The sequence below is a fragment of the Aquarana catesbeiana genome, linkage group LG09 (genome assembly GCF_042186555.1).
Source record: "Aquarana catesbeiana isolate 2022-GZ linkage group LG09, ASM4218655v1, whole genome shotgun sequence".
NCBI classification, from domain to species: Eukaryota; Metazoa; Chordata; class Amphibia; order Anura; family Ranidae; genus Aquarana; species Aquarana catesbeiana.
In genome coordinates this window covers 322,407,677-322,427,954 of record NC_133332.1, presented here as the reverse complement: position 1 = coordinate 322,427,954, position 20,278 = coordinate 322,407,677, and the positions used below count along the sequence as shown (strand labels likewise).

At 43.2% G+C, this 20,278-nt stretch overlaps 2 protein-coding genes across 2 annotated transcripts in view; both read right to left on the bottom strand.

The window, feature by feature from the left end:
• The window catches only part of LOC141108856 (cis-aconitate decarboxylase-like), a 91,795-nt gene that overhangs the window by 36,034 nt on the left and 35,483 nt on the right, over positions 1 to 20,278 (bottom strand). The gene's annotated exons all lie outside the window — the stretch shown is intronic.
• On the bottom strand, positions 6,673 to 16,085 carry LOC141107332 (uncharacterized). The gene is made up of 9 exons (XM_073598020.1): positions 16,011 to 16,085; positions 15,810 to 15,923; positions 10,905 to 12,575; positions 9,898 to 9,997; positions 9,027 to 9,175; positions 8,662 to 8,774; positions 8,319 to 8,408; positions 8,115 to 8,237; positions 6,673 to 6,954 (listed from the first exon to the last, which is right to left on the bottom strand). The coding sequence occupies exons 1-9, from the start codon at positions 16,057 to 16,059 to the stop codon at positions 6,763 to 6,765; spliced, it is 2,601 nt and encodes an 866-aa protein (XP_073454121.1). The 5' UTR covers positions 16,060 to 16,085; the 3' UTR covers positions 6,673 to 6,762.

Here is a 20,278-nt window from a genome sequence, read left to right as displayed (position 1 = left end):
GGGCCAGGTGGGGCCCTTTGCTGGCTTTTATCTGGCCCTTATGTTGGGCAGTTCAGTAGAAAGCGGCGGACATTTTGCCCATGTGTACTGCAGCCGGTGAGACAGAAGCTGGAGGGTCATGACCGAATGAGCCAATGGATGAGAGCGCTGAGCGGAGTGCTCCGGCGGGGGGATCACTGTACTAACATGGGATTGTTAGTACAGCGGCTCCTCCTGAGCTGTCAGTGACTAGTAGTGTGTACCTGGCTTTAGCCTAGGAGGAGTTTTGTGCCATTTTATTGATGTTGGTTTTCATCTCATTTATTATTATAAAGACATTTAATCGATGGAATGTGTCGGATTGAAGTTCAGTATTAGAGATCTGCACAATGGAAACATTTGTTTCAGATTCTTTTACATTAATAATTTTATTCGGTCAAATTCATTATGTGAGAATTGATTCGTTTTTCGGAATTTGTTGGGTATTTTCAGATATTCGTCATTCCGAATCGATCCGTATTTCGGAAGATCGGTTATATTCTCTTTAATGTGTTCATTCGTTATTTCGGGGGATTATTTCTGCTCTCTGATTGGGTTGGATGGAGGCGGATCCATCAGAATCTTCAAATCAGAACATAAAGAATGGAATGGAACTCATTTGGGATTTATTTGTCATTTTACAATTCGGAGATTCTGATGGATCCGCCTCCATCCGACCCGAACATAATAAGTAGAATCATCTTATCTCACTTTTATACCTTCCTGTTTCCATTTCATATGTACCACATTTTTTAATAAATAAATTAATAATAAATTAATTAATAATTGTTTAAATTATTTAATGAATAATTATTAATGAAAAATGTTAAAAGCAACATAAAAGGTAAATGTATCGGAATCAGTTCAGTTCATTCGTTACGTTATTTTGGATGCTGCGAAGATTAACAAAAAAGGTCAAAATAAAACGAATCAAGACAAATACATTTACTTCATTATAATTTAACGACTTAAACCTCCAGAGGATTTCTTTTGGTGGTATTTGATCACCTCTGTGTTTATTTTTTGTTTGTTTATAGCAAAAAAAATAAATAAATAAATAAAAAATAAAAAACATTTTGGAAAAAAAAGAACCCTTTTTTTTTTTTCCTTTATGCTATAAAACACATCCAATAAATTTTGAAAAAAAATCAAATATCAGTTCAGGCCAATATGTATTCTGCTACATATTATTGGTTAAAAAAACATAATCTCAATAAGTGCATATTGATTGGTTTACACAAAATTTATAACGTCTACAAACAATGGGATATATAATGAGCACCAGCCCCAACTGGATTTCATTATAGTAAATATAAGGAGGATATAAAGCACCTCTGAGTGGAGAAGGACCCGGGAGAACAAGTCCTGGGAATGTGCAGCACTGGTGGGTGAAAATTCATCCCAGAGCTCCTCATTCACATTCACTCGTCTGGTAGAGATACACAACCTATCAGTCCATTGTCCGTACATTGGCCATGTCTTCTTCTGGTCATTAATGAGTGTGTGACCTTACATTGGCCAAGTCTTCTTCTGGTCATTAATGAGTGTGTGATCTTACATTGGCCAAGTCTTCTTCATCATTAATGAGTGTGTGATCTTACATTGACCATGTCTTCTTCTGGTCATTAATGAGTGTGTGATCTTACATTGACCATGTCTTCTTCTGGTCATTAATGAGTGTGTGATCTTACATTGGCCAAGTCTTCTTCTGGTCATTAATGAGTGTGTGATCTTACATTGGCCATGTCTCCTTCTAGTCATTAATGAGTGTGTGATCTTACATTGGCCATGTCTTCTTCTGGTCATTAATGAGTGTGTGATCTTACATTGACCAAGTCTTCTTCTGGTCATTAATGAGTGTGTGATCTTACATTGACCAAGTCTTCTTCTGGTCATTAATGAGTGTGTGATCTTACATTGGCCAAGTCTTCTTCATCATTAATGAGTGTGTGATCTTACACTTCGATGTGCTGATGTAAGACTCATTTACCTGGAATGACTAGTTTTTCTTGAACTGTAAAATATTCTTTCCCAAAGGCCTCCATGACTCTCTTCATATGTAATTATATCATAAGAAATATAACTTGCAGCATGACAGCGGAAGCTCTTCCATTATTTCAGTTTCATTTCCATGTTGCAGTCATATGTTATGCTGTGTTGGGAAAGTATACTGTTGGCACATATCTGTTGGTTTCTCTTAGTAATATGGGGAAATTCGTCTAGTTTTGTTCTATTTTTGTTCTTTTTTCCTGTTGCTCGTGCACACAAAGCCGCAGGTGGATGTTGCCTAATTATCTGACCTCTGGAGTTGTCCACATGATGGCTTCATACTCCGAACAATCTTCTGAGATACGGACAATGGACTGATAGGTTTTGTATCTCTACCAGACGAGTGAATGTGAATGAGGAGCTCTGGGATGAGTTTTCACCCACCAGTGCTGCACATTCCCAGGACGTGTTCTCCCGGGTCCTTCTCCAATCAGAGGTGCTTCATATCCTCCTTATATTTACTATAATCTAATCCAGTTGGGGCTGGTGATCCAATATTATGGGGGGGCAAACAAACCTGCCCCCCCCTTACTCACACCGCCACCAACGCCCCCCTCCTCACTTGCACTGACGCCCATATGGACGAGCCACCACTGATCTAATCCATCCAAGCCATTGTCCTCCTACCACCATCCCAACATGTCTACATACAACTTGGACCTCGAGGGATTTTGAAGGTCCTGAATAGACATGCGGGATTCATTTTGTTATGAATCAAAATTCTGGCAAAATTTGTTATTTGGATGTATCCGAATCTCCGAATCACTACAGTAACAAATTTCAACTAATCCAAAGTAACCACTTTGCTGACGGCCTCACGTATGACCCGAGACAGGGTAAGTGCCAGGCAGATAGCGAGCGGGCGTTGGGGGTCACAGTGGCTGCGTTTGATGGGCGCAGTGAGGCTGCATTTGATGGTTTTTTCAGAATTTTTCAGTTTGGAGCACCAGCCGCCACTGGACTCAATGCAGGGACAAACTCAGTTTCTTCAGAAGAAAACCTCATATTTAATCCACAGGATATTCATAAACAGAAGAAATCGGCATCTTGCCATAAATCAAACCAAAGTAAACTTCTCGCTCTCCTGAGCCTTACTGTGTCCGCAGTCCTTGGTGGAAGGTAAGTGAGCTTTACAACCGCAAACAATTGTATCCAAGTTCAGGGAAAAGCCGCCATAAGTCACCTCCTCACATGGAGACTCTCGGAGATCTATGGACCAGCGGCTCTAATCAAAGCCTCGGGAGAAGACAATAAAATGTGGTCCATGGAATTAGGAATCTGTCCCACCCAGAGCTCCATCAGACTCCCAGTAAATCCAGACCTGGAAGGAACTTTACTAATACAGGAATAAGAACAAACTTTCTTTACTATGACATCTTTGCTGGCATTACTTAAGATTGCAAATCTAAGAATCCGTGGAGGAACATGTATCCCATCAATAACTTTTCCTGCCATTCCAACCCGTTTCACCGGCACCCCGCTACAGATCACACACTCATTAATGACCAGAAGGAGACTTGAACAATGTCGAATTCTGTCAGATATGTCATGTAGACGTTGCTTTGAGAAATGCAGAAATTTAAAGAAGTCAAAAAAAGAAAAAGAGGATAGAATGCCATGGAAGAGATCTGAGAAAATGTAATAAATATTCTGCCCTCCGTGTTACTTGCCTACTAAAATACCTCCTGCTCTGCCCCCAAATTCTCCACTCTGCCCCTGCCCAGCGCTGCCCAGTCTTTGCAAAAATACACCCTGGTCAGGTCCTGTGCCTAGAGCTCATGTGTGCTGAAGACCCAATCCTTCTGGTTGCTGGTCTCTTCTCATATGAGCCCCAATCCTTCTGGTTGCTGGTCTCTACACATATCAGCCCCAATCCTTCTGGTTGCTGGTCTCTACTCATATCAGCCCCAATCCTTCTGGTTGCTGGTCTCTACACATATCAGCCCTAATCCTTCTGGTTGCTGGTCTCTACTCATATCAGCCCCAATCCTTCTGGTTGCTGGTCTCTACACATATCAGCCCCAATCCTTCTGGTTGCTGGTCTCTACACATATCAGCCCCAATCCTTCTGGTTGCTGGTCTCTACACATATCAGCCCCAATCCTTCTGGTTGCTGGTCTCTACACATATCAGCCCCAATCCTTCTGGTTGCTGGTCTCTACTCATATCAGCCCCAATCCTTCTGGTTGCTGGTCTCTACACATATCAGCCCCAATCCTTCTGGTTGCTGGTCTCTACTCATATGAGCCCCAATCCTTCTGGTTGCTGGTCTCTACTCATATCAGCCCCAATCCTTCTGGTTGCTGGTCTCTACACATATCAGCCCTAATCCTTCTGGTTGCTGGTCTCTACACATATCAGCCCCAATCCTTCTGGTTGCTGGTCTCTTCTCATATGAGCCCCAATACTTCTGGTTGCTGGTCTCTACTCATATCAGCCCCAATCCTTCTGGTTGCTGGTCTCTACACATATCAGCCCTAATCCTTCTGGTTGCTGGTCTCTACTCATATGAGCCCCAATCCTTCTGGTTGCTGGTCTCTACACATATGAGCCCCAATCCTTCTGGTTGCTGGTCTCTACGCATATCAGCCCCAATCCTTCTGGTTGCTGGTCTCTACACATATCAGCCCCAATCCTTCTGGTTGCTGGTCTCTACACATATGAGCCCCAATCCTTCTGGTTGCTGGTCTCTACACATATCAACCCCAATCCTTCTGGTTGCTGGTCTCTACACATAACAGCCCCAATCCTTCTGGTTGCTGGTCTCTACACATATGAGCCCCAATCCTTCTGGTTGCTGGTCTCTACACATATCAGCCCTAATCCTTCTGGTTGCTGGTCTCTACACATATCAGCCCCAATCCTTCTGGTTGCTGGTCTCTACACATATCAGCCCCAATCCTTCTGGTTGCTGGTCTCTACACATATCAGCCCCAATCCTTCTGGTTGCTGGTCTCTACTCATATCAGCCCCAAGAGGTGAATGGACCCAGAAATTGGATGAATGGGGGGACAGTGTACCAGGCAGAGTTTGTGTTTCTTGCAGCGCCATTCAGAGGGACGTAGGTCAGTATTTTACAAGGTGGGTGTATATATAAAGGACAACTTCACTAAAATGTATAAATCTTCTTCTTTATATTACAGACCATAATAAGGCCATATTATCTGAATAAGGAGGTAAATAAAAGGATACAACAAGGTATTGGGATTTGTACTGGGACCATCGCAGCTGAAACACAGAATATAAAACTCCTCTCCCTGCTGTGCTCCATACATTAGACGCTTGGTTCTCCACCACCGGGCCGTGGTCTCCTGTCTACAGTCCGGCTAATCCCTGGAGACCACCGGGGAGAGGACAGGAGGGAAGGGGGGAGGGGAGATGCTTTCCTATAGGTCTGTCAGGAGGGGGTCTGAATAAAACCTGTGCTGTGTCTGCATATATTCTATATTATAAGGTGTGGACTGGAGGGGTGCCTGGGGGGGGCTGTGGTGGGGTCTGTGCATTTATCGCAGGCTAATGCTTGAATAGAAGCTGTGAAGGGTGACATATGGGTACCAGGATGAGACCAGAATATGTACAGGTAAGTCACATCTCAGGGGTTCAGGAAGAATTCAGGGCACCTGGACATCAAGGGGGCTGTAACCGGGATTGATACCCCCTACATGGGTTCAGGTATTGCCAGGTACAGAAGGGGGAGGGGCACAGGGTGGAGAAATATTATTACCACACGAGATTCTATGTATGTGTGTATGTGTGTGTATATATATATATATATTGATTGATGTGTTTTATGCTCTATAAATATGAAACGTTTCAGTCCCAGAGATTGATAAGAGGACACGGGGGCCACACAATGAGACTGGAGGAGAAGCAGTTTAACCTTTAAGCTGTGTTGGGGGTTTTCACTGTCAGGGTGGTGAGGATGTGGAACTCTCTTCCACAATCGGTGGTGTCGCGGGAAGTATGGATAGATTTAGAAGACTTTTGGACGGGCATCTTAGTGAAAACAATATACAGGGATATGGGGAATTATTTTTCTACACAGGATGGACTGTTGTCTTTATTCACCTTACCAACTATGTAACTATAAGAATCTTCCATCCATTAGTTGATGTTCTGTTTATTCTATAGCCCTGATGAAGGGGACTTCTGACCTCCGAAACACATTGGCATTCTCTTCTGACCTTATTGGGCCTTGATCAGACTTGTGGAGCTCTTCTTCATTCTCAATTCATTCTTTTTTTACATTCTTCAGATTACTCGGGGGAGGGGGGACCCCCCAGGTTTGCCCTGTGAACAGAGAGCTGTCTCTTGAATGTAGATTTCAGGCTCCTCTCTGTTCCTTTCTTCAGACTCCACCATTACATCTATTGTTAATTCCTTGGCGCTGGTGCCTCCTTGCCCTTTAAGGGGTTTCAGATGCCAGGGGGGCGGGGTTTATGATCATGTGACTGCATTGATTGGCTGTCCCAGCAGTCACATGATCGGAAAGCTAAACCCGCCCTTCTAATCCCCCACCCCTCCCCCGATACCCAGGACTGATACAGAAAAAGGAGGGACTAAGAAATGAAAAAAATAATTTATTATTCTAAAAACAAAATGCCATAAATAAATATATACATCGAATATTTACAGAACAATCAGCCACAGAATTCACTTTATTATAAAAAATACAAATAATTTAATAAGAATTCTTCATTCTTCATCCATCGTAAAGCCGCCATTGACATGTGACTGCCAGCCGCCATCTTGACGGTTTGTTTCCTCTCCTGGCCGCTCATTGGGTTCCATTGACTGTCCTGTGAGATCTTCTATAGAAGGACTGAAGCCGCCATTGATGTGACCCGGCTGGTGCTTCTCCTGGACACGGCCCAAGATCTCCAGAACCTGAAAACAGAGGAAAAAATGTGATAACCCTCCCCCACTCCATCCAAAACCAATCAAATGTCGGCTCTACATGCTGCGTTCTGTGCTTGAAGGAAAAGAGGTTTAACCTCTCCACACGGAAAGACCTCTTTACAGTAAGAGCTGTGAAAGCGGGAAATAGACCTCCATGGGACTAGTTGTAGCCAGCTCAGTACATTCCTTCAACCAATGCCAGATGTGTTTCCAAATGTACAAAATGTAATGAATAAAAGACGTCTGTAGATTGGCTGAGGAGGATCAGGAAGGAGGTTTCTTCCTGAAAGAGGAACCGGACCGGGAATTCTGAGTGTTTAGGGCTCATTATTGGGCCGTGCCGTCCTCAGCTCCGGTTCTGAGGATGGAGGACACCAACCCCCACTCCTAGTTCAGTACATTGGAGACACCCAACCCCCACTCCTAGTTCAGAACATGGGGGACCCCAACCCCCACTCCTAGTTCAGAACATGGGGGACCCCAACCCTCACTCCTAGTTCAGAACATGGGGGACTCCAACCCCCACTCCTAGTTCAGTACATGGGAGACACCCAACCCCCACTCCTAGTTCAGTACATGGGAGACTCCAACCCCCACTCCTAGTTCAGTACATGGGAGACACCCAACCCCCACTCCTAGTTCAGAACATGGGGGACCCCAACCCCCACTCCTAGTTCAGAACATGGGGGACCCCAACCCTCACTCCTAGTTCAGAACATGGGGGACTCCAACCCCCACTCCTAGTTCAGTACATTGGAGACACCCAACCCCCACTCCTAGTTCTGTACATTGGAGACACCTACACTTTATACCTTTTTTAGGGAGTCTGAATGTCCCCAGAATGTGTGAGGGACACATCTCATTAGAAGGACATGAAGAGGAAGATGGACTGTGTATTATATACAGGTTTATATTATGTAGTCTGTCACACCCTCTACATTAGATCATAAATGACACTACTCAGAGGAAACCCTCACAAGCACAGGGAGAGCATGCAAACTCCATGCAGACGGTATCCTGGCCAGGACCCCAGTGCTGCAAATCAGAAGTGCTAACCACTGAGCCAGTTCTATCTTTATACTTTGAACTCATGACATATTATAGTGGATACTGAAGATGTGAGCATCTATCTGTGTTCTGACATTTACCTGTGACTTGGGGACGATCCCGACTCTGAAGAACGCAATGTCCCCAGATTCCAGTTTGGTACAATTGACCACGGTGGAGGCGATATTTTCAGGGGACGCTCCATCACACAAGACTCCATCAACCTGAAATCACAAATATCTTTACCATCCGTCCGTCTGTCTGTCTATGGTGTAAATGATGGGACACATGACTCTACTGCTCACCTTATCTCCTAGCTTGGCGTAGACTTGGTTGTGGTGGGTTGTATCCGCTTCTCCTGATGGATTAGCTGAAGTCACTGCGATTGGCCCCACCTAAAATATAAATGGTTTATATGATAATAAAAGTCTGGAATTATCCTATATAAATATAAGATTCCAACCTTCAGTGATTTCTCCCGATCATTCACTATTGTTTTACTGTTATATTTTACTTCTAGAAGAAATTCTCCTTTATCTACATTTTACATCATCCACAAAAATACCAACATCAAATGTAAAAATGAGTCCAGAAGAATTATATTCTTCCATTTTTTTATATGATTTGTAAGATTGGAATTTTTCCTACCATGTCGATGAGGTGGGTGGTCACGGTACAGTCCGGGATTCGTATGGCGATGCTCTGGGGGGTTCCTATGTACTTTGAAGAGTCCTTAGCACCCAAGAAATCCAACCACGGTCCTGGAAGGGAAACGGATCATTAGATTTTTATAGTCAATCTCATTTGGAAGTTGGGATTTATCATCATAGACTTTTATTATCTGTTATATATAAAGTGCTGATATATTATACATCACATTATATGTAATAAGATTAAATTAAACAAATACAAAGACATGGGGGAGGTGGACCCTCATTACCTTGTAATCTACAAGCATGGCCAAAGTTTTCTTCAGCCGTATAGTCTGGACTGAACTGTAGAAAACCCCTTACCTCTTGGGATCACCAGGCTGATGGATGAGGGCCAAGCAGCCTCCATGAAGTCCCATAACAAAGGACTGAACAAATGCTTGGCTGGTTCTAACTGCCGTAAGCTGGAAATCCATAGAGACATGGGACGGTCCTGAGCCTGGCGTTTCGTCCTGCAGAAAGAAGGGCAGAAAATGTTGGGGGATGTCATTTGTTCAACAAACTTCAAAGAACAATTCCTCCTCCTGGGAGTCTACGATTAAGTTAGGTCAAAAGCCAACAATGGACGGTCTTATGGGTGGTCAACAACACGGCCAACAAGCAATATAGAAATTCAGTGGAGATTGATAAGGCTCATGTCTAGGACTGGACAGATTAAGGAGGCTGGAACTTAATGATGCCAAGTTGGGAATGCCAAACCAATGATACCAAGACAATGATGCCAAGCCAATGATGCAAGCCAATAACACCAAGCTACTAAAATTCATCAAAAAGGTCTCAGCAACCTTGCAAGTGTTTGGAATATGTTTCTCTTGACTATGCAGGATTATTTCTCAATCTCCTTCATTTTTCTATGTTGTAGGGACACCCATTATTTTACAGTATACTTTTAATCTTTAGATCTACTGTATATTAAATGGAAAAAAGCAAAAGGTGGTATATAAGGTAGCTCGGAGTCTTACTGACTTCTGGAAAACCTGTATTGTACCAATACAAGGAGAATATTCGCACTACAGAGTCTTTGGGTTGGGGCACAATGCTCAGCCTACCCGTGTTTTAGGACCACAACCTCCAGTATATGCTGATATTATGAACAATGTCTAGGGGGGTAGAAAGCAAGGATTGCCATAATGGGGGAGACATCACATATACAATGTTACATTATAGGACGTACTTGTACGCTCGCTCCACTGCTTCAGGCTGATTGCACGCTGCTACCAGGACATAGACCGTGTCCGTTGGAATGCCACAAATTCCTCCATTTTTCATGATTTCTGGGGAGGAAGATGGCAAAAATATAAGAAACAAGATTTTAATTTCTGACATGAAATATATGATTTCTGCAGCTCCAGACATGGAGCATATCAGTCATATGTAAGACCTTCCTGTCATTCTACCCATAGATGTGAGATGACCTGGGCAGATCGACTGATGAACTTGTGTCTATGGAAAAAAGGATTTTGTCTTTGCCAAGCCACATTCAAATATACAGGAAATGTCACCATAAAATACGGTTTGACTAACTCCCCCACCAACACCTAAAAAACTGCCTTTATAGGCTCAGTATAGGCTCAACTATCCATGTAAAGCAATGGTCAGTTTTAGTGTATTTATCTATTGTTTTCTTTGAAGGGTTTAATCCACCAAAATTGATCTCTGGTCTTATGGGATGACGGTGATGGTTTCATCCTCTGATTTCTCTTATTTTATTGGGAATCCGGCTTGGCGTCACAAATGTCCTTGCCCCCCCCCCCCGTGGTATGTCATTGAAATGGGATTCCCAATGCGGAGGAGAGTGCGGGCTCCTTGGAAGTCCTGTAAAAGTTGGGTAGAGCGAAATATTGAGGATCTGTCTGCTGGATTCCCCAAAAATAATACAAGACCTGGTGTTTGATGTTACCTGCCTGCTTGATGCAAAAATAAAATGCCTGGTTTACATAGACCAAGTCTGACCACAAGAACTATTACTTGACAGTTTGGTGACTAGGAGAGCCGGTACCTAAAGCTAAGATCTTGGTGATTTTTGGATGGAGTAGGGAAAGGTTAGAACATTTATGAGGAAATTGTCACCTTATCTCTACTTAGAAATGTTAAAATGTAGTTGTACTTTTAATAAAAGTCCCAGTGCCCCCCCCCCCCCCCCCCTTCCCAGGCCCTTCATATTACCTTCTATTGTCTTACCTGCGATTTGTCTGACAGAGCTGGTCCTGGAGGCAATCAGGTGGGGGCACTTTGATCCGTCATTGGAAAAGCCACTAATCTTAATAAATGGGCTGCCAACTGGTATCTGGGGAGCCTCCATGGTGCTGTTAAATAGAGTTGCAAGAAAGCAGTAGAAGCCAACAAGACCAAAGATAATGGTGACGGCGATGTCATAGCCCATTGGGAGAAGATTGATGGAATCGAGGAGGAAGCTGATGAGGATTAGCTGGAAGGTGAGGGAATATAGTAGCCAGGCTTTAGACAGGAAGAAAGTGCTGAAAATGATGAAAGTGTTGAAGAGCATGAAGCATATGATGCCCACTGCTGTGTTGAAGCCTCTGCTGGTGATGTAGATGCCGCTATATCTGGAGATACCCCAAATAACCCACATGACCCCATAGAGGATGAAGGCACTGCTTTCTAGCGTCTTACCACGGGAAAAAGCCACCGCGCCACAAATCAGATTATAAATCCCACCCGCAGCTACAACCCATGGCAAGACAACCGTGACCAAGGGGTCATCAGGATTGCCCGGCATTGTCATGGCAAAAACAGCCAATATGCTGGAGGCGTAGGCCAAGGCTTCAGCATCGCCATACTTGGAATGACCAAGGAAGGGCTTGTGGCCATCTTTATACTGACGAAGCCTTATACATGTATTGCTTGTAAACAGTTTCTGCATGGTGCCTTCTCCGGTGGGGATCTTTGCTGATGACTTTGAATTGTATAGGTAGATCAGCAACATAATGACCGATACAATGTATATGGCGACATTGACCCCTTGGGCTCCTCCATGAAAGAATCCACGTGGACTACAGGCCAGTGCAATGCAATAGGCAACATAGAAAAGTAAATAGACTGACTGGGCAAGACTCTGAATACATGTGAAGAGGGCAAGGACAAAAAATAGTATGGCAAAAACCACCAGAAATGGCAGAGGGTAGCTGAACCCCCCCGTGTTCAGGATCTGATACAGCAATGAGAATCCTTCTGCATATCTCAGAATGGAGAAGAATGCGAAATGCGTGGCGTCCAGCGTACAATAGGAGCGGTATGACAGAACGCAGATACCGGTCTGATAGACCGCTGCCATCCAAAGCCATGCCACCTGACCAACAAACAGCTGATCAATAATTCCCAGAAGTCTACAGGCAAAGACACTGGAGGCCACCATATTGAGGATGAAAGACATGGCTGTAAGCGGTATGATGGAGGACCCCTGGGCTGGGCCTGCTTCCTTCATACTGCTGAGACCTATGCCAGGTAAGTTCACCTGCCTTGTACTATACAGGAACCTCCCACCTATAAAGTATAGACCAATCAGGGTAACTATCAGATAATTGCATGCAATAGCAGAAGAACCCAACCCCTTGTCATAGAAAGTCACTACCTCATGAATGCCAGACAGAGAAAGTGCACCTGCCATCAAAGCCAAGACCACCTCCTGCTGGAGGATCCCCACCATACCGATGATGAGCAGCCCTACGAAGAACGCTAAGAGGCCGGGGACCATGGCGTCCTTCATATGGGGGGCAGAGAGGACATCATTCCCTTCCAGGAGAAGGTTCACCCCGGTGGAGACCCACATGGCTGACACCGTCCAATAGAAGGAGACCCACAGAGGAACATTCCCCCCGAACTTCCGCACCCCTGAAAGATAAAATAACCAGAAATACTTTATATACTCTCTACATATATATATATATATATTGTATATCGGGGAATTCTCTGCAATAGAGAGAAATAAAATCAGAAGGGAAGATTTCTGAGAACAAGACTCCTTCATCTGATATGTACAAATATATAAATAATCTTTAGAATATATTGGAAGCCAATCACTAAAATATTATTATTATTATTATTATTATTATTATACAGGATTTATATATTATTATTATTATTATTATTATTATTATTATTATTATTATACAGGATTTATATATTATTATTATTATTATTATTATTATTATTATTATTATTATACAGGATTTATATATTATTATTATACAGGATTTATATATTATTATTATTATTATACAGGATTTATATTATTATTATTATACAGGATTTATATATTATTATTATACAGGATTTATATATTATTATTATTATTATACAGGATTTATATATTATTATTATACAGGATTTATATTATTATTATTATTATACAGGATTTATATATTATTATTATTATACAGGATTTATATATTATTATTATTATACAGGATTTATATATTATTATTATTATACAGGATTTATATATTATTATTATACAGGATTTATATTATTATTATTATACAGGATTTATATTATTATTATTATACAGGATTTATATATTATTATTATTATACAGGATTTATATAGCACCAACAGTTTGTGCAGCGCTTTACAACATGAGCTCTTTTAAAATATTATGGTCATCATTATAATAATCTCCGGTGATCCCGCCATGGAGGTCCTTGTTCCGGCACTTCCTGTTATCAGGTGACAACACTCTGTCCCTGTCTCCTAATTGTCCTCTTGTGTTGTCACTCAGGCTCCTGATGGAGACTACAAGTGTCCCTTCCATCACACATGACACAGACACGATCCTCTGGTGTCCCCATCAGGAAACCCCCAGAGAAATGTCATCACCGGAGTGTATGGAGACAGGAAGTGGCTGCAAAAAGGCTGCAGGAGATCAGCAGCACTGAGATGTGACAATGAGTATTACACAATGGAAATAATGACAACCTGCTCCTGATAATCAGAGGAAATGTGAACTTTAAGGTAGAAGTGGAGGAAATCCCAGAGATTATCATTTATATTTATATCGGCAACAATGAAAACGGCAAAATCTTGGAAATCCTCTTTAGTGTCTTCCGAACAGCTGAACTTTCCTGGATTGGGATTAATGATCTGATAAAATGGGGATGTTTGGGAAAGTCTGGGAGCCATGGGTGGTGATCCTGGATCTATACCCGGATTAGAGCAGTTGTGGGGGATGGGGGTCGGAAAACTTCGGCTCATTCCCTACTTTCCTTTCAGCCTTTTCTTTTCTCTCTTTCTCCTCTTTTGGTCTTATGAGGGTTTTCACATTCCCTTTATACTCTGCACAGTGATGAGTCCATTGGTGGGAAATGGGATTTGGGGGTGACTAGGGAAGGGGGACCCCCTTGGGGGAGGAGATGACCCCTTTCTCTAAGGTACACATTGGGGATGTACTAAGAGTTCTGATCTGACTTTCCATATATAGAAGCTCTATCTTTACCTGGATATGAAGACTGAGATGTCACATTTGGGGTACTAAACGAGGATTGGGGTCCCCTCATACCGACCCCCATAATTCAATCTTCTGTATATCCACAGTAACGATCAATACTTAGAAGAACGCAGATTTTAGGGGGATTTTCATGTCTACAAAATGCTGAGATATCTACTTATTTCCTAGAGAATTTATACTTTACATCTTCTATGGAAACCTTTTTATTCTTTTTTATGAAAACTTTAATAGAAATTATTGAGCCAGAAAAGTAGAACTTGAGGCAAAACCTTTTTTTTTTCATTTTGGATAAAGTAAGGGAGGGTTATACCCCCTGCCAGCTTTATTTTTGCCATCTGTGTCCCCATTGGGGAGATTTCCCTTCACTTCCTGTCCCATAACCAAACAGGAAGTGAGAGGAAATCCCAGAACTAGTGTCCCCCTTGGAGGATTTCCCCTCCATTCCTGTTCTGGGGACACCCCAAAATCCAGTTTTTTCTTTGACTTTCACAATCGGTGATAATAAGAGAAATAGAGGAAATCTTCCTACCGGGGACACAGACAGCAATAAAAACCTGACAGGGGGTCTCACCCCTCTCCACTCCGTCCAACACTAACAATAATGTTTTGTATTTAGTTCTAGAAAAATCGCCCCAAAGAGCCGGAAATCTTTACTTATCAGCCGCCAAAGGAAACGATAATAACATCGTATTCCAAAAGTATTTACCCCAAAACTTTCTTCTGGGATAATATAATAGAATATTATGTAACAATATACTTTAATATAATATAGTATTATTATAACATAATGGAAGAATATCATTTAATATAATATAATATAATATAATATAATATAGTATAATATAATGTAATGATATAATATGACTATAATGTATATAATGTGAATATAATATAATCTATAATATAATATAATGTAACAATATACTTTAATATAATGTAATATAATGTAATAATATAATGTATATAATATGAATACAATATAATGTAATGATATAATATGACTATAATGTATATAATGTGAATATAATATAATCTATAATATAATATAATGTAATAAAATAATATAATAGAATATCAGATAATTTTTGCTGTGAGAGGCACAGGGAAGGAGATGAGGAGTGCAGAATATCGGGGGATGGGATTTCGTCTTGTGTGATAATAATGAAGAGAAGAAGGAATGTTTTCTGGTGGGGGGGTTGGGGACGATCGGTGATGACGATTGTACTGTGTGTGGTAGAAATCTTCACACATAATACATATTACTGGTAATGATTGGATGTATTTTCTGAATACAATCCGGATCTTTTCATTCATTCTAATATTCTATCTCTTTCTATCTTTTATCTCACATGGATTGGAGAAAAGGGGACAATGAACAGCCGCTCTCTGATTGGTGACAATGAATCATCATCACTTTTATGAGAGGTGACACAGGAAGCTACAAATCTGAGACAGGAAATGGTGGTGTCCCGGGTGTCCTGGCTGTTTAGTGTGGTAGGGGTGCCTGTCCATCAATGTTCATTGATTCTCATGGGAGGGAGATTTGGGGAATTCTTGCACATGATGCTCAGTAAACATTTTGCACCCCTTTAGTAAATGGTTGAATATTGGGGTGAACTTACCTGCATAGGCCAAGATGGCGGCGAGGATGAGGAGCAGGACGCCCAGGGCGGACGCAGGGATGGCGGGTGAAGCTGCGGCTGAGCTGTAGTGCTGTGAAGCCAAAAGTAAACTTCCTAAAAGAAATGATAGAAAATGTTACATTGTTTCCTGCAGTAGAGGCCATGCTGGGTGGTGAGGGGTTAATATCAGGAGGTAAATACCGGCACTGACAGCCAGAACCCCGACACTCAGATACAGCGACTCCGTCATAGTGATCAGTGTATGCTGTGTGCTCTCTCCTTATATCAGATCCTCCGCCCACTCTGATGTCACACCCTCCGCCCACTCTGATGTCACACCCTCCGCCCACTCTGATGTCACACTGATCAGTCACTGAAACTATCTAGGATTACTAAGCAGATATACAGTGCCTGGAAAAAGTATTCATACCCCTTGACATTTCCCACATTTTATCATGTTACATCCTAAAACATAAATGTATTTTATTGGGATTTTATGTGATAGACCAACACAAAGTGTCACATAATTGTGAAGTGGAAGGAAAATGATAAATGATACAAATAAATATGTGAAAAGTGTGGGGGGGGGGGGGCATTTGTATGGCGCCCCCCGGAGTCAATACTTTGTAGAACCCCCTTTCTCTACAAGTCTTTTTGGGGATGTCTCTACCAGCTTTGCACATCTAGAGAGGACATTTTTTTTCCCTAACCTGCCACCATAACACCCTATACAGCCCTAACCTGCCACCATAATACCCTATACAGCCCTAACCTGCCACCATAACACCCTATACAGCCCTAACCTGCCACCATAACACCCTATACAGCCCTAACCTGCCACCATAACACCCTATACAGCCCTAACCTGCCACCATAACACCCTATACAGCCCTAACCTGCCACCATAACACCCTATACAGCCCTAACCTGCCACCATAACACCCTATACAGCCCTAACCTGCCACCATAACACCCTATACAGCCCTAACCTGCCACCATAACACCCTATACAGCCCTAACCTGCCACCATAACACCCTATACAGCCCTAACCTGCCACCATAACACCCTATACAGCCCTAACCTGCCACCATAACACCCTATACAGCCCTAACCTGCCACCATAACACCCTATACAGCCCTAACCTGCCACCATAACACCCTATACAGCCCTAACCTGCCACCATAACACCCTATACAGCCCTAACCTGCCACCATAACACCCTATACAGCCCTAACCTGCCACCATAATACCCTATACAGCCCTAACCTGCCACCATAATACCCTATACAGCCCTAACCTGCCACCATAACACCCTATACAGCCCTAACCTGCCACCATAACACCCTATACTGCCCTAACCTGCCACCATAATACCCTATACAGCCCTAACCTTCCACCATAACACCCTATACAGCCCTAACCTTCCACCATACTATTCTAACCTTCTTAAATTGAGCTGCAGTCGCGACAAATCACAACACACGACTGACGCTCAAAAGAAGTTTTTGCTCCTTTTTAAGCGACAATTTTGTAGGGGTGCCAGAAATAGGATCCGCCCCGGGTGCCAAATGCCCTAGGTACTCCCCTGACCTGTCTGGTGTGTTCCTTGGCCTTCATGATGCTGTTTGTTCACTAAGGATCTCTAACAAACCTCCTGAGGGCTTCACAGAACAGCTGTATTTATACTGAGAATAAATGACACACAGGTGGACTCTATTTACTAATTAGGTGACTTCTGAAGGCAATTGGTTCCTCTAGATTTTAGTTAGGGGTATCAGAGTAAAGGGGGCTGAATACAAATGTCCCCCCCCCCACACTTTTCACATATTTATTTGTATCATTTATCATTTTCCTTCCTCTTCACAATTATGTGACACTTTGTGTTGGTCTATCACATAAAATCCCAATAAAATACATTTATGTTTTTGGTTGTAACAAAATGTGGGGAATTTCAAGGGGTATGAATACTTTTTCCAGGCACTGGGGCCATGAGGACTTTTGTTGTGTTTTGGGGTCACAATATCCCTCACACAGTTCATTAGAAAATTCTTCCTCCCCTTTATTGGAGGTAAATGGTGAAATCTCCAGGTGTGACTCTTCCTCACGTACACCGCAGATCACATCGATGAGGTCATCACTCTCTCCTCTGACATCACAGCCGGCACTCCGCTTATTATTAGATGGTGATGAAACATTTTATGATTGCTTTATCTCTTGTGGTGATTATTTCTAGAGTGTAATAATTCCACCTTCTAATTGTTTTCTCTGCACATTACACCTCAAGACTTCCTCAGAATTCCAATGCTGGATGAAGATTGGGAAGGACAATCACCCCCAGCATTGATAGAGACCCCCAAATCTCCTCTCATGGAAGGACAATCACCCCCAGCATTGATAGAGACCCCCCAATCTCCTCTCATGGAAGGACAATCACCCCCAGCATTGATAGAGACCCCCAAATCTCCTCTCATGGAAGGACAATCACCCCCAGCATTGATAGAGACCCCCAAATCTCCTCTCATGGAAGGACAATCACCCCCAGCATTGATAGAGACCCCCAAATCTCCTCTCATGGAAGGACAATCACCCCCAGCATTGATAGAGACCCCCAAATCTCCTCTCATGGAAGGACAATCACCCCCAGCATTGATAGAGACCCCCAAATCTCCTCTCATGGAAGAAAAATCAACCCCAGCATTGATAGAGACCCCCAAATCTCCTCTTATGGAAGGACAATCACCCCCAGCATCGATAGAGACCCCCAAATCTCCTCTCATGGAAGGAAATCACCCCCAGCATTGATAGAGACCCCCAAATCTCCTCTTATGGAAGGACTATCACCCCCAGCATTGATAGAGACCCCCAAATCTCCTCTCATGGAAGGACAATCACCCCCAGCATTGATAGAGACCCCCAAATCTCCTCTCATGGAAGGACAATCACCCCCAGCATTGATAGAGACCCCCAAATCTCCTCTCATGGAAGGACAATCACCCCCAGCATTGATAGAGACCCCCAAATCTCCTCTCATGGAAGGACAATCACCCCCAGCATTGATAGAGACCCCCAAATCTCCTCTCATGGAAGGACAATCACCCCCAGCATTGATAGAGACCCCCAAATCTCCTCTCATGGAAGAAAAATCAACCCCAGCAATGATAGAGACCCCCAAATCTCCTCTTATGGAAGGACAATCACCCCCAGCATCGATAGAGACCCCCAAATCTCCTCTCATGGAAGGACAATCACCCCCAGCATTGATAGAGACCCCCAAATCTCCTCTCATGGAAGGACAATCACCCCCAGCATTGATAGAGACCCCCAAATCTCCTCTCATGGAAGGACAATCACCCCCAGCATTGATAGAGACCCCCAAATCTCCTCTCATGGAAGGAAATCACCCCCAGCATTGATAGAGACCCCCAAATCTCCTCCTATGGAAGGACTATCACCCCCAGCATTGATAGAGACCCCCAAATCTCCTCTCATGGAAGGACAATCACCCCCAGCATTGATAGAGACCCCCAAATCTCCTCTCATGGAAGGACAATCACCCCCAGCATTGATAGAGACCCCCAAATCTCCTCTCATGGAAGGACAATCACCCCCAGCATTGATAGAGACCCCCAAATCTCCTCTCATGGAAGGAAATCACCCCCAGCATTGATAGAGACCCCCAAATCTCCTCTCATGGAAGGACAATCGCCCCCAGCATTGATAGAGACCCCCAAATCTCCTCTCATGGAAGGACAATCGCCCCCAGCATTGATAGAGACCCCCAAATCTCCTCTCATGGAAGGACAATCGCCCCCAGCATTGATAGAGACCCCCAAATCTCCTCTCATGGAAGGACAATCACCCCCAGCATTGATAGAGATCCCCAAATCTCCTCTCATGGAAGGACAATCACCCCCAGCATTGATAGAGACCCCCAAATCTCCTCTCATGGAAGGACAATCACCCCCAGCATTGATAGAGACCCCCAAATCTCCTCTCATGGAAGGACAATCACCCCCAGCATTGATAGAGACCCCCAAATCTCCTCTCATGGAAGGACAATCACCCCCAGCATTGATAGAGACCCCCAAATCTCCTCTCATGGAAGGACAATCACCCCCAGCATTGATAGAGACCCCCAAATCTCCTCTCATGAAAGGACAATCACCCCCAGCATTGATAGAGACCCCCAAATCTCCTCTCATGGAAGGCTGAGGATCTGAGGCTTCCTCTTGGTGGCCAAAATCCAATAACAGATCCAAACTCCTTCTTCTCTTCTATGCTGGAATGTAGAGCTGGGATTTTCCGCAGTCATTCCTGGCTCTGCCATCTTGCTTTGCTTTTATATAATAGAGAATTTATAGAGAAGCCTAATGATGTTCACAGCTGCTGCTAGAGGAGTGAGACTCCAGGGCAGGTCACCCGGATGTCCGGTCCAAATGTATTATTTATGGGAAGAGAGACAAATAG

Coding starts and splice junctions, on each gene's coding strand:
- LOC141107332 (XM_073598020.1), bottom strand. CDS start 16,059: ATGACGGAGTCGCTGTATCTGAGTGTCGGGGTTCTGGCTGTCAGTGCC. Junction 12,576..15,809: donor CGCCATCTTGGCCTATGCAG/GTAAGTTCACCC, acceptor TTTATCTTTCAG/GGGTGCGGAAGTTCGGGGGG. Junction 8,775..9,026: donor CAGCCTGGTGATCCCAAGAG/GTAAGGGGTTTT, acceptor TTTCCCTTCCAG/GACCGTGGTTGGATTTCTTG.